The following is a 14,383-nucleotide window of genomic DNA, read 5'->3' as shown; positions in this document are numbered from 1 at the left end:
GGCCGGTGGTGGCAGCAACTCTGACTTCCTGGCTAAAGGAGAACCACGGGATTTAGAACTGAAGCCACTTAGAGATAATTTACTGTGATTTCTCACTTTATAAAAGAAAAATTCATCAATGAGGTGAAATGATCATAGGCTCAAGATCATAGGCTTATTGGTGACAGAGCTGGGGACTGAATGGAGGGCTCCTAATTCCAGGTCTAAGCTTTTATCCAGGTCACCATGTTGGGCATGACAGCTCCACCTGAGGGGCCGTACATGGAGGAAAACACAAAATAATGAGCACCTCCTCCCCCTCCTAAAAGGCCCAACTTCTATGCTACCGGCCCCTAATTTCCCTCCTACATTTTGTAACCTCTCGTTTTTAATGCTATAAATCGCTTTGATCATTTCTACCATTAGAATACAATAGGAGGACTGAAAAGCTCAGAAAGAACCAGATTTCTAGCATTTTTTTCAGCCACGTTTGTATTCTTCTTTCCTCATTTAGTTTACTGGGAAAGTAAATTTGACAATAAATAATAGTTGCAGACTTTAGTTACGAAGGTAATTTAAAGAAAGCCTTTTACAGGAATGAGACCAGTGAGCCCTGGCCTTGCCATTTCCTCAATTTCATTTTTATTTTCTGGACCTCAGCTTTCTTCACACCACTGGATTCAGAGTTGTCATCCTGGGCAAAAAAACTGAGATCCAGTGGAAGGAGATTAAAAACCACGAGGAGAAAGAAGCAAGGTGACCGCTGTGTAGCACCCTCCACCCCACCCCCCAGCAACCATGATCTTGTGTGTTCTGTGGAATAAGCATCTCTGCTCTCATTTTATAGATGAAGAAACTCACACCAGAGGAAAGTCAACATCTTCCCAGGTCCCATGGCTGGTTAGCAGGAAACTAATCAGACCCAGATCTTCTGATTCCCACTCTACTGCTACTTGTATTACCCCACAGAGACACAAACACCATTGGTTCTTTTCTATTTTTCTAGAAAGAAGTCCTAAGTAAAACTTACTTTTCCATAGCAACAGCTATATCTTGAAAGCCTTGGGCAGTAATGTTGTTCTTGTCCCATATAACAGTCCTGTTTGGAAACCAAATCACATAAATGATCAGATACTTAAGAATGGAGGAAATGATTCTCCCATTGCAGATAAATCTCTTAGAGGAAACACTGTCTAGGTATTTTAGTACAATGAGCAAGGACTAATGTTCAGCTTTGTTTCAAACAAAGCAAGGATGAGCATTTCCCCCAACATTGGATTCCAAAGCCATTCTCTGCTCAAGTACTATGAAAAAAACCATACTTAAAAGCAACAGCACACACGTTAACTTACCACTAAGTCACCTAATGCTTTGCTAGCCAGAAAGCCCTATTTCCCCGATATTCTCCCAACATATTCTCCAAACAGCATTCTAGTATTCAAGTCTGAGGCTGAAGTTATTTATACAAGAGGCTAAACAGTCTCATGTCCAACAGAAAGAATTCCAGATACTGAGACGTTTTTCTATTCTAAACAACTAGAGGGACAAAGTGGTCATGTTTTCTGACATTTCATCATTGCCCTGACGTGATATGATCAGCAATCCCAGCAACTGAGTTCACTCTGCTGATAAACCTCAGTTACTCTAGGAGGTGGTTTACTTTTTAAATACAAAATCTATTTTGGAAGAAAAGTATGACTTTCCTTTCAGAATGTGAATACTTCAGAAGTATTTTAGGATTTGTCAATTCACCTGACACATGAAATGGCTTTTATTTGTCTGAACGCTCCCAGGCTCACAACCTCTAATTGCTTTCTCTTCCTAACCTCAACGACCTTCTTCACGTACACACTGACCTTCAAAGAAACTGCGGCAGATTTTCGCTTTTGCCTTCAGTTTAGACAGAAGGTGCGGGCTCTGCCTTGCACTGGGAAGCAAGGGAAACAGCCAGAAAAAGCCCTTGAGGAGCAGTGTGAATTATTAACTCTTCCTTCACCAGACTGCTGGGCTAGGTAGCAACTGGGTCTCTCTGAACGATGGATGGTAAACATGGTTACCAGATAACTAGTCCCTAAGAGAAGTGGTTACTGCATAGCTCATCCTTAAGAAAAGCCATGCTTGGGAAGCACTACGGATGAAAACCACTGAACAGAAGAGTTAGCATCCAGTACAAACTTGCCTCTGACACAGTGGACTTCATGGATCCCCTGGGTTTTAGGTCTTTATGTCGCAAGAGTGGGAAGGGAAGATAAGACGCTGGGCTCACAACCAAGTACAGGGAAGTCCCTCGTGTCATTCCTCCAGTCTTCCCAGCTCTGCCCCCAAACCCCTCCTCTGCTGCCCCCTGCCTTTCCGGACACATCAGTCAGCTGCCAACGCTGCTGTGAAATGGGAAACCGCAATGGTTCTCAGCCGGGTTTGCCTCATAGTGGAAATCTTTAAGACAGCAGTTTGAAGGAATGACTGTGTCTAAATTTGGGAACACCCTCCTCCATATTTTGAAAAAAGACTTGAAGCTGTCGCTTCTGCTCCCCAGCTGGTCGCCTGGGAAACTCAGGCCTCACACGAACACAGCCGGCCCCCCAGTGGTTGCTGGGTCAGACCCTCTTCCAGACCTTCCTTTGAACCAGCATCCACTCCTCGGGGCCGAGGGCCCGGCCTGCGTACCTGAGCTTGGTGTTGATCTGCAGCGCTTTGGCCAGCATCTTTGCCCCCATGTCCCCCATGCCATTCCCACTGATGTCCACTGTGGTCAGGGAGGTGTTGCTTCCCAGGGCATTGATGATGATGGTGACCTCGTTCTTGAGTTTCGAGTCAGCCAGGGACAAGGACTGCAGAGGCTGTGGAGGGAACACCAGGCAGCGCTCACACAGTGTTGTCAGAGCTGCTGCCGCTCGCTGGGACCCACTTCACGGAGAACCATCAGGGGAGGGACCCACCGCACAAACACAAAGTGCCTCATTTGGTAACTTCTGGCCAAAAGACACTGATGAATGCGACCTGAAGGTTCTGGACCCTTGGAGTCAAACATGAAGAGCTTGTGTCTTAATGCTGAATATCAGCCACCTCTCTTCTAAGGGAAGCTGTGGAAAGATACCCAGAGTGGCAGATGCCAGCTCTTCTGAAGTGGAGGATGGGAGGAAAGAAATAAAAATACTACACAGAAACGTCTGCACTTCAGTATGGCAACACTATCCCTTGACCCATTTTATTTCTATGCAAGGTAAAAGAACGTCTTAAAATACTAGTAGAGGAATACTAGTACTAAATTACTTCAAGTAGTAAATGCAAAATAAAACCCAGCCAAGATAATAACTGACATTTATTGAACACTTAACCACTATTTAAGCTTTTTACATATATTTACTCATTTAATCCTCCCAGTAACCCAATACTTAGGTATTATTATATTAGGTATTGTTATCCCTACTTCTCAAGTAAGAAACAAAAAGGTTAAGTGATTCAACCAAGGTCACACAGAAAGTAGCTGAACAGGAACCGGACAGACTGGTTACAGATTTTGTGTTTTCAACTCCTACACAACGTTGCCCTTACTGGCTTATCCTAGATCTTTTTGATTCTCACTCTTAGCTTTGTCTTATAAGAGCCAATCAAAAGACACACTTACAATTAAAAAAAAAAAAAAGTCAAATGTGTGTGACCTTTTCATTACTGTAAGCTGTGTGGTGAACCCAAGCCAATCCACTCACTGTCTATTTAAACCAGAGACTGAAAGCCCTCTGCCTGGAGGCATGTTTTGTTTGGCCTACAGAGTATCTGACAAAGAAGGAAAAGAAGAATGGGCTCCCTACTTACACCCAGCTCACACTTGTTTATGTCACCTTCCTAGCCCTGTGGGTGTTTAAATTGCAATCCCTGATTACAGCCATAACTGAATTAATGAGGTGGTGTGAATTCCAGGACTTAAGCCAAGGTTGCTCTAAAAGTCAGAACTAAGACTTCTCCGGGGGATTTGGATGTCTTCTGGGTTGCCTGCGGTGGTCTACACTGGCCCAGCCGTATTCAACAATTGTACATGCTAACTCCATGAGCAGTTCGGACATTACAGGAGATGGATGCTGGAACCAGCTTCTAGGATCATCTATGACCAGGTTCCACGGTGGCCCGTGGGACTGGGGTTCTTGAGATGTGCCTAGGTGGTCTGTAGGACCCCCACACAAATTGTGGGGTGTATTCGTGTCCACTTAACCACTGAACATGGACTTCTAATAGAACACCTGTTCCAGGCGCATCTGCCAAAAGGCTCAGGAGGCAGAATGAGTGTTGACAGTTTCAAGACTCGTATGTCCACAAACTGGCATTATGCATTTGGTTCTACTTTTCCCGAGTGATTGTCCTTATTGTCCAAATTTGACCATGTTTTCTAAACGTAATACATCTATGGTAAAATCAAAAGGTAATATTATATAAATTAGAATCAAATTTCTTAAGGTTAAATGGCATAGTAAGTGCTAAGTCAATTAAAACCTCAGCCCAAAAGCCTGCATAATCTTAGACTCAGGCAGGTTTAGGGAGGGAGCTTCAATTTTCTTAAGAGTCTACGTTCCAGTAGATAGAAAAAAAAAAACTAAACGAAAAATGCTTCAGACTCAGGAAACTTCATGTTTTAAATGAAAACATAAGCAATGCTGCTTTAATAAAAAGCTGTAATCGCATCTCCCATCATTTCAATAAGCTCTATTCAATGCCTACAAAAATGACACATTACAGCTTCTTCCTCATACTGGAAAACTGGCAAGTCTCCAAGCTGGAGAGCACCAATTCCAGTACTATATTCAAACCCTAATACACCCCAGTTAACACTTAAAAGTAATAGGCAGAGCCATTAATGCGAACAGAACAGCCGGAATTGCATGCATATTTATAAGGTCATCCCTTCCTGATTTACTGCACTTCCAGGTAACATTACTATTTGAAATCTTACTATTCCTGTTCATAGCTGAACATGCCTAATCTGACAATCTGTCTCCTTGCTACAGGGACTCCCAGGACAAACACATACTGTTGCATTGTTCACAACACAGGTTTGTATGTAATACTTCAGAACAAGAGTCCCTGTCATCTTGGCCCCTCAGTGTTACCGTCCCTCGAATCTGGGAGCAGCAGCCTGACAACCACTGTCTAGAGCTGAAGGTGACACGGGAGCCCGTGCGTCTATGTTGTCCAAGTGAACATACTGTGCAATATCGGGAGAATAAAGTATTCCACACGCTGTCTAAGAATAAGCTCTACAGACACAAGGTCAAAATGTAAAAAGCAAAGAGTTTACTTTTTATATGTAGAAACCTTTAAAAAAATAAAACCGAAAAATGAGCCCAATGGCGCCAGTTATGGGTGGAATTTTTATAGTCACAAGACTGAACTCCTAATCATTTTAAATAGTTTTGCACATTACTGATTCAGAAGTAGAAAAAAAATAAAAAGAATGTAATTACTTATTGAAAAAGCCACCTACTTTTCTGTGACATGAACATAAAAGGCTTTTCACTGTACATTATTAGCGGCAACTTTTCAAATTTATAACAGAGTTCACATTTTTGTAGCAGACTTTACCATCTGCGAATATGTTTTTAGGTGTACTTTAAATATCAAGATTATCTTTGAGTAAGAGACTTTGAAAATTATAGGAACAGAGTTTGAAGACCCTCGTGTAATAAGCAAAACATGAAATTAAGAAATATATTTTTCATAGCATATAAAATTTCCTGAAATATGTGCTAAGGAACAAATATTTGGGAATGATTATTAAATATGATTCTGCAGGGTTTCCCTGGTGGCGCAGTGGTTGAGAGTCCGCCTGCCAATGCAGGGGACGCGGGTTCGTGCCCCGGTCCGGGAAGATCCCACATGCCGCGGAGCGGCTGGACCCGTGAGCCATGGCTGCCGAGCCTGCGTGTCCGGAGCCTGTGCTCTGCAACGGGAGAGGCCACAACAGTGAGAGGCCTGCGTACCACAAAAAAAAAAAATATATATATATATATATATGATTCTGCAATACTGGCTTCCCCAAGCTTTTAAAACTGGGCCAGTACTAGGAAATCAAAATCTCAAATACAGCAGGGTGGTATAAAGTCAAATTAAATATGTAAAACAAATTGCATGAATTCTGAAAAGTGTAAATTACATTCTAATTATGCCTCTAACTTTAATAACCCAGTATAAGAGTACAAAATATGGGGTTTATTAGCAAATGAGGACAAAGAGAAGTGTCTGAATTCATTAAATAATAATGAGTTTCATTTCTAGTCCACAGGTTGGAAATTATATCAACACAATGAAGAGGCAGGACAACAGAATTTTCTCCTGCCCTCCAGGTCAGAGCTTCACAAAGAGATGTGGGCAAGGGTAAGCAAGGAAAAGTACCGGTCTCCATCTCTCCTGACCGCATGGCTTCCTCCAAAAATTGAGCTTACAGTTATAGTAGAATTTGCTATAACCCTGTGTGAATTCAAAATGGGAAATGATACTTTTTGCTTTTAAAGATTTTTTTTTTTTGATGTGGACCATTTTTAAAGTCTTTATTGAATATGTTACAATATTGCTTCTGTTTTATGTTTTGGTTTTTTGGCCGCGAGGCATGTGGGATCTTAGTTCCCCCACCAGGGACTGAACCTGCACCCCCTGCACTGGAAGGCAATGTCTTAACCACTGGACCGCCAGGGAAGTCCCGAAATGATACTTTTTTAAAATGTGACATATCTCACATGATTAATACAGGAAATCACTCTTACAACCTACAAAAGTAGCTATCACCAAACATGAATAATATGAATCTTCATTATACAAATTGATTTGGATTTTAGGAACCATAAAAGCTCTTTGGTGGCTGAATAGGACTAAGATAGGAAAGGGACAAAATCTTAAAGAGCATCAGTAAAATATAAGATGTGATGCACCAGGTTTCAATGAAAGGAATTAATGGTAGAGTGCTTCTCACTTTGTCCATAAAATATCTTCCTTTATCCTAATGCATTTCTAAGGGCAGCCAAATAGGATACTATGTGAAATTAAATTTCTTTACCCTGAACCGAGTCTTAGCCAGGAACAACTAAAGGGAATTAAAATAGAAGAAGGATTATTAGAGCTCAAGACACAATTTAAGATGGGGGACAACTTTCTTAGTCTCTTGTAATTCTGCATAATTACTAGATGAAATTCAAATTAGCGACATGATGTTTCTCAACATGATAGAAGGTTATAAAGTCAACTAGAGAGTAAAAATTCACACTTGCAGATTAGTGAATTAGCTGAAGCTAGGAAGTAGTAAGGCTTATTAAAAGATGGGCTTAGGAGTCAATGTATACGTCTTTTCATCTATTAGTTACAATCTTCCTTTAATTAGTGATAAGCTGAATAAAGTGAAGAGTAGGTAAATTTTAAGTACACTCTAAAACTGTACTAAAGCATAAATATTTATTGCACTTAAAAACAATAACAATAGAAAATGTATACAGAGATAAAATTATCTGAAAGCATATCTGCATTAACCCAGCAGACATAATTCGTAAGAACAGCAACAAACGGCAGATTTTAGGCAAGAGTGTTAAAAATAATACTCACTGATTCTTCATCTTGAATCATCTGTACTAAGTTGTCCAACACAGGTGTCAGATTTCTAAAGAGATTTTAAAGATGTGGACAGTGGAATCAAATCAAAAGCTTTCAGGAGGCTGGTTATTTTCATCATTGTCATATTAAAAAATGCAAAACTCTTACTTGGATTTCATATTATTAAAATTTTTGCCTAACGCCAGGTGTTGTATGGATCTGTTTTTACTGAGCCACACTATTAAGGTAGATAGGTCAGATTCTAAACCTGGAAAGAATCAGAGTAAATGGAGAATCAACACACATGTGGATAAATAAATTCTCAGGTGCAGCACAATTAAACAAAGGTGCAAGGCAGTGGATGACTTTCTTTACTGTCCTGAGAGTCCTGAGATGCTAATCCTTTTTCCCCCAACCCCCCACCAAAGGAACTCTTTGTCCTCTTATTTCACAGGGATAAACTCATTCTCCACAAAGACTTACCTAAATCTCTTATGCAATCAGTGGCTAAATAAAGTCAACAAGGAATGGGGAGGCATGACAGCAGAAAATCCCATCTCTCCCCATCCCTTTGTGAAAGAAGATTCTGACATACTGTTCACTGGGAGGTAACTGCAGTTAAAGTTGTCTATGCAAATTCATACTGCATTCTTGTCTATGCAAGTTCATACGCACATGTTAATGTAACCAGTAGAAATAAAGCTAATGAAACAAGTTTCTGAATAAATAAACAAGACCTCAATTTTATTACCACCAAGCATGCAAAAGGTTGGACTCAGATCTTTATCAATGTATTGATGACAAGTTTTTTTTTTTGGTCTGAATTGTTTTACTGCATAGACTTTTCATTCTTGGCCATGGAAAAATCTTAGTAAGACTTTGGCACAGAATTATTCCATAAATAAACTCTGTTAAATTAAAAGGTCCTCTAGTCAAGAAGTGAAATAACAATTTTATTAAGGTGTCATCTAGATTGGGCTAGAAGATTATTTTCCCTTTACCAACTTGCTTCAAATAACATTTCTATGTCTTTTCTTCTCTGATTTCTGACTTACCATTATCGGAGATGTCTAGGCTAGTGATGTTGTGGATTTCGGCGATGCAGCCTTCTAATACCTGCGCACCTCCAGATCTCAGCTAGAGAAACACAAACCAAACAGGTAAAGCGGTCACTGGAGGGCTAAAGCCAAAAAAATGAAAAATAGGAGATATAGTCTCAAACTTAGCACCAAAGAAAAAGTGAAAGCTTATCAACTCGAAAAGAGCTATCATCAATGTAAAAAGCTAATCACTAGTCATTATATGGTTTCCCATCTCACGTAAGTCTGAAAATCATTAGAAAAAGAATCAGAAGACAGAGGCCACTCCACATCACCATTGACAAGATGGTCTCCGTCAACACACAAGAATTTCCTTCATTTCTGACTTTTGGAAAGCTAACAAATCCCTTTTATACATTAGAAACTGCTACTATTTTATTTGACTATTACAGATTTCAAGGTATAACTCTCCACCATGTAGCAGCAAAACAACCAAAGGAGACAGTAAAGACCTATAAAACCCTTTTCATCTTCTCCCATAAAACCAAAAGCATATTTTACAGAGGTCAGAGTATTTTTGTTTTCCGTTCAGCAACTATCTGAGTTCCTACTATGGGTAAAACACTGTGCAGGATGCAGTTTCCCAAGCTGTGGCCCTTTGTTCAGGCCCACTTACGATCTAATAAGGGAAAAGAAATTCATTTATTGGGAACCTACTATGTGCCAAGGAACATGGTAGTTTCTCTATTAACTTAAGAAAATTTAAATTTATGTAAAAATTCTATACCAAATTGATAATACTTTCTACTTGTTCAAGTTTTGATGTAAAAATTTAAAGAATCCTTATTTCACTATTTTAGATGAAATATGTCTGCGGTACTCTGGACCAAACCCTGCCAATTTCCCTGGCTGCTTACATGTTAAGCAGAATTTTGCACAGATCTTTGGAATTGCTTTATTCAGGAGTATTTCAGCTGGAGTGTTTATATTCAGTCCTTTCTACTTTTTCAGGTAACAGCAGATCACGGTGAGGTGCCTGATGTGAACTCTGACGGGGAGTGTCACACAGAGGCAGACCTCCCCAGGAGGCTGGTCTACACACTTCAGGGGAACCAAGGCCAACCAACTCCACAGCTGCAGGGCTACGAATCCAGTGTGTGGAGCTATGGCCATTTTTATTATATTTTTGCCAAAGTACTGGTTTATGATTGGCTGTAAATTTAAAAACAACAACCAGGTTCTTCACAAACAGATTTGAGAAACACTGTTCCAGGTCACAGTTTGTTAATATTTGAAGAAATGAATGTTATATGTAGACTATGTCAACATTAAAGCAAGAAATAATTTAGGCAAACACTTCCAAGGAACATAATTTGATTTTCAGAACGTGAAAAAAATTATGCTTTTGAGAAGACAAACATAAGTTTTTACAATTTCATTATTTGCTGTTAGTGATTTCTCTATTGAGAGGTCAAATTTCTACAACAAAATCTCTACTTCTTATTATAATGTATAGTAAAAAAGAGTCCATTTGCAAAAATGGAAAATAAAGGTGAGATTTCAGTGCTCCATTCTGTTTATTTTACAAATACTCCTGACTGATACTTGTAGCATATACTAACATTTTCCAATACTAAAAAATGTCAACATATCCTAATTTATTGATTCATAAAGTACTTACACAATGGCCAAGCTAAGGAAAGCCCAAGGAGAAAAAACAAAAAATGTTAAGTAAGCGGAATAAGAACAGAGAAGTAGACGTCTATCAACACACGATGTAAAAAGGCAGAGTCAGAAAAAACACTTCAACTAAAATAAACTCCCAAAACAAAAATCCAAAACTTAAATAAGAAAATAACTGATCTTCAGTCACAAGAACATTCGATTGAACTCACAGGTTATTAGATGCCTAAAATTCCCCCAAAGCTTAAGGCTTTCCCAAAACAGTAAAAGCTTTTCCATTACTGTAAATGAAAATCCTTTTAAACAAATTTGCATAATTAGAGGCTGTGTCTGCATGTATGCATGTAAAACTGGTTTTAAATTACCCTCATTTGGACCCCACACACTAGCATTATTTAAAAAGAATGCAAGATCAAAGAGGAGTAAATGTGCCTGAATCACTCAATACTTTTTGAAATGTTAAAAATAAAATCACATTTCTTTCAAGAGAGAAGTGTGGTTCCTCATAGTTCTAAGTGAATAGTTCTATCTAATACAAAAACATCCATAATGGGTACAGAAACAAGGAAACTAAAATCTAGAGAACTTTTAATAATTCATTTTCCTTCCTCAAGAGCACTTGCCGTTTAAAAAGAGGTGGCAAATATTACAGGTTTAAATATAAAATAACCTCCCTATTTATCACTTGTCCTCTATAGGGGTTCCATTTTTAATGAAAAAATAATTTCCATCCTGGGAAATATTCTCACATGAAACTGTGAATACTGTAAGATAATCCAAGAACAGAAAATGGTTTGACGTGATCCAGTTCAACATATCCTCGCTAGCAGGGTTTGATGCCAAAAGGTAATTTAGAACCCAAGAAAGATATATAATACAATTGACCCTTGAACACCTCTGGGGTGAGGGGAGTTGCGGGGGGCCAACTCTCCACACAATCAGAAATCCAAGTATAACTTTACAGTTGGCCCTCAGTATCTGTGGTTCCTTCCCCACGTGCAGATTCAACCAACCACGATGTAGTACTATAGGAGGTATTTAGTGAAAAGAAATCCACGTGTAAGTGGACCCATGCAGTTCAAACCCGTGTTGTTCAAGGGTCAACTATATATATACTGTCATTTCCAAGAGAATGGAAATACTTGCATTTCCAAATAGTTGCATGCATTATATTGCTTATGTCTATCCTGTGGTGAAACATTTTCCATTTTGCATTCCACACCCAGCCTAATAGGAAAGTGATGGCAAGGGGTACAGCAATGATGATGCTCAACACACACAAGCAAACCCGCCTTCTCACCTCAAAGCTGGCTGAATGACTATCAAATTGAGTGGAATTGTCTGAAAAGTTACTAGTGACTTGCTGCAATGTCCTACTTGTTACAAATTTTAATATCTGATGCTCTTTTTTCTACTCATCATCAAAGCACATTGCAATGAATATGGCATAATGTGCAAGTAAATTTCTCCTTAAAAGAACCAACTCCCACATCCAGACTGCAACAAATCCTCAGTTATGGCTAGCCTTTACGTCTTCTCTGAAGTATCAGAGATTTTCCTCTCTCACCTGGAAGGAGATTAAGCTTGAAGAATTCAGTCCCAGCACTGACTTATTCTTCCCTTGAAGTATGACTGTGAAGTAATAAGATTTTTAAACACAAGCCAGGATGCATACACCCATTGCCTCCTTTCAGGCAGAGGGGTACATGGGGAGAATGCATATGAATGTCAACATCACTGTCACCATATATAGAAGAGTTTTGAAACTCTTGTTTTGGAACTAACCTTGAGGACAGGGGAACACACACATTTCTCTGAACATCTGTACAGATGCTAAGTCCTTACGCTTTGAGAGTGAGTTGGGATCAGCCACAGGCCATTCAGAGCCTGGCCGTAGAGGGTAATGCTGTTTTGTGTCCAAAACCAGGTGTGCCTATAAATTGATGAGACTAATTATTCTTGAGAGATTTAAAACAACTTTGAAGGTGATTTTTTTTAAATGGTTTCATAGTTACCCTAGGCTTGGCATTGTGCCAAATGCTGTCTCAGCAAACTATTACAGTCGGCCCTCTGTGGAACTTCAGCCCTAGGTTGGTTGAATAAGCAGATGCAAAACCTGCAGATATGGAAGCCAACTGTATTTATTGTACTCCACTACACTACACGGGGGACTTGCGCATCTGTGCACTTTGATATCTGTCGGAGCTCCCTGAACCCATCCCCAGCAGATACTGAGGGATGACTGTATAATCCCCATTCCACAGGTGAAAAATGAGGGCTGAAACAAGGGAACCTCTTGGATTCCAAAGTGCCCACCCTTTGTTTGCTATGATACTCTCTTTCCTTCCATGACTACTTGGAGTCATTTTCTTATTCTTCTCAAAGAAAACTTTTCTGATACTAAAAGACCAAGAAAATGAAATGATAACATAATTAATATGAAACAGGTAAGTTTTTTCTCTAAGTAGAGAAGTTATCTGTAAATGAAAGGTTAATTTCAGTACTGACTAGCTGAGCCCTCACAGAGCAAAAGATTACAGCCCCAAATTTTGGATTGAAGTTTCTAAATATCAAGGATGTTTGTGTTGTAGGAAAGCAACTCCATAATTTATAAATACCTGCATGACACTTTTTTCTTTAATAGCATGAAGTGTAAATCTCTCTCATTCAAACTGATGAATGTGAAATGCCTCTTTCAGGGCAGTACTGAAGGATAACGCACCAAGAAAGGTAAACGTGAAGAGTAAAGGAATCAGTAAATGGTAAAAACAAAATAATTTGCTTAAGGAAAGTTATTCTAAGTTTCCTGTCTAGACACTTTTAATTCCTGTTTCAAGGTTACAGTCTCTCTCCTCCAAATAAACTCAACCATGATTTTAGATGATGGTCGTTTACTTTCTATGACACCCATATAAACCTAATTTTAAAGTTAATCAGTGGAGAGCAGCTGTTTTATAATAAAATAAGTAATCTATTTATAAATATGAAAAAAATTTTCAACGTATTTCACATTTGCTCTTTGCTTCCATGGTTTGGGTAGACTATTGTACTTAGAGGTACCTGTAGGGGGCACTGAACTCATACAGTGCCCACATCTGAAACTCCCCAGTATTATACAACAGACATTTGACCTTTTAGGTCTGTCAGTCCCTCACCTTGAGTAAGCCACCCCTGTAGAAATGACTTCCCGAGATGATTATGGCATCAGGGTGAAGCTTCTTTCCCCCCAACCCACCACAGGTGGGGGCATTTATCTGATCATCAGTTTCTTTTTATTCATCATTAAGTGATGAATTCTTCCATGGTTTTGACTGGCATGATAATAAGAGTAAAGAAGGCTGTGTCTACTGTGGCTAAATAGAGAATGAACAGAAGAAATTCACATATGCATAATTTTAAACTTCCAAGTTAGTGAACGCTTTTTTCCAAGAGCATTACATAAATTCTGAAGCAATGAATGATTTAAGGAGGAGTTAATACTCTAAGTGCCAAGCATTCTAAACAGAAAATACTCTAAGTGCCAAGCATTCTAAACAGAAAATATTGTAACTTCTAGTACCTTTATAGGAAAGAGGTTTACTGTATCATGGAGATGAGCAAAGTGAAACCTAGTTAAACTTGGACATCTAGCTTTAAGAAGAAAAATGTCATAAGACACCTTAATTTACAAAAATAATTTTGTGTTTCATTAATTTTTATGAGCAGCAATACAATGTGTGACTTAATAAACGTGGTCACCAGTACTGTGCTTCAAGCTGTAAGATGGTGGAACATGGCACTAAGGTAGTATTAACGGGTCCCCATCTCAGCAGTATCATTTTATCATATAATTCATAAATGAATGGCCAAAATGAAGTTGGAATTATCATCACAATAATGGTCAATCCTACCATCAGAATTTGATCTGGATTCCTGCTTTATTAAGAAAAATTATAAAGGAAAAAGTCTACTAGCATTTGATGGATCCATATGAAACTGCCAATAGTCTGCCATTTTTTTCTTCCATTTGTGTAAAATATTTTTTAACATCTTTATTGGAGCATAATTGCTTTACAATGGTGTGTTAGTTTCTGCTTTATAGCAAAGTGAATCAGCTATACATATACATATAT

General features: G+C 38.9%; 1 protein-coding gene across 4 annotated transcripts in view; it reads right to left on the bottom strand.

The window, feature by feature from the left end:
- The window catches only part of CARMIL1 (capping protein regulator and myosin 1 linker 1), a 319,604-nt gene that overhangs the window by 95,599 nt on the left and 209,622 nt on the right, over nt 1-14,383 (bottom strand). For all 4 annotated transcript variants that reach the window (XM_022562315.3, XM_089918429.1, XM_089918431.1 and 1 more), the window contains 5 exons: nt 8,604-8,685; nt 7,717-7,816; nt 7,561-7,615; nt 2,647-2,819; nt 1,010-1,078 (listed from right to left, as the gene is read on the bottom strand). In XM_022562315.3, the coding sequence (XP_022418023.1) occupies nt 1,010-1,078; nt 2,647-2,819; nt 7,561-7,615; nt 7,717-7,816; nt 8,604-8,685 (479 nt within the window). The remainder of the gene's footprint in view (nt 1-1,009; nt 1,079-2,646; nt 2,820-7,560; nt 7,616-7,716; nt 7,817-8,603; nt 8,686-14,383) is intronic.

The sequence above is a fragment of the Delphinapterus leucas genome, chromosome 10, assembly GCF_059928025.1.
Source record: "Delphinapterus leucas isolate spDelLeu-1000000601 "Yukka" chromosome 10, BTC_Dleu_Yukka2, whole genome shotgun sequence".
Lineage (NCBI taxonomy): Eukaryota > Metazoa > Chordata > Mammalia > Artiodactyla > Monodontidae > Delphinapterus > Delphinapterus leucas.
Note: the sequence above shows the minus strand (reverse complement) of the source record. Positions and strands in the feature narration are given on the sequence as shown.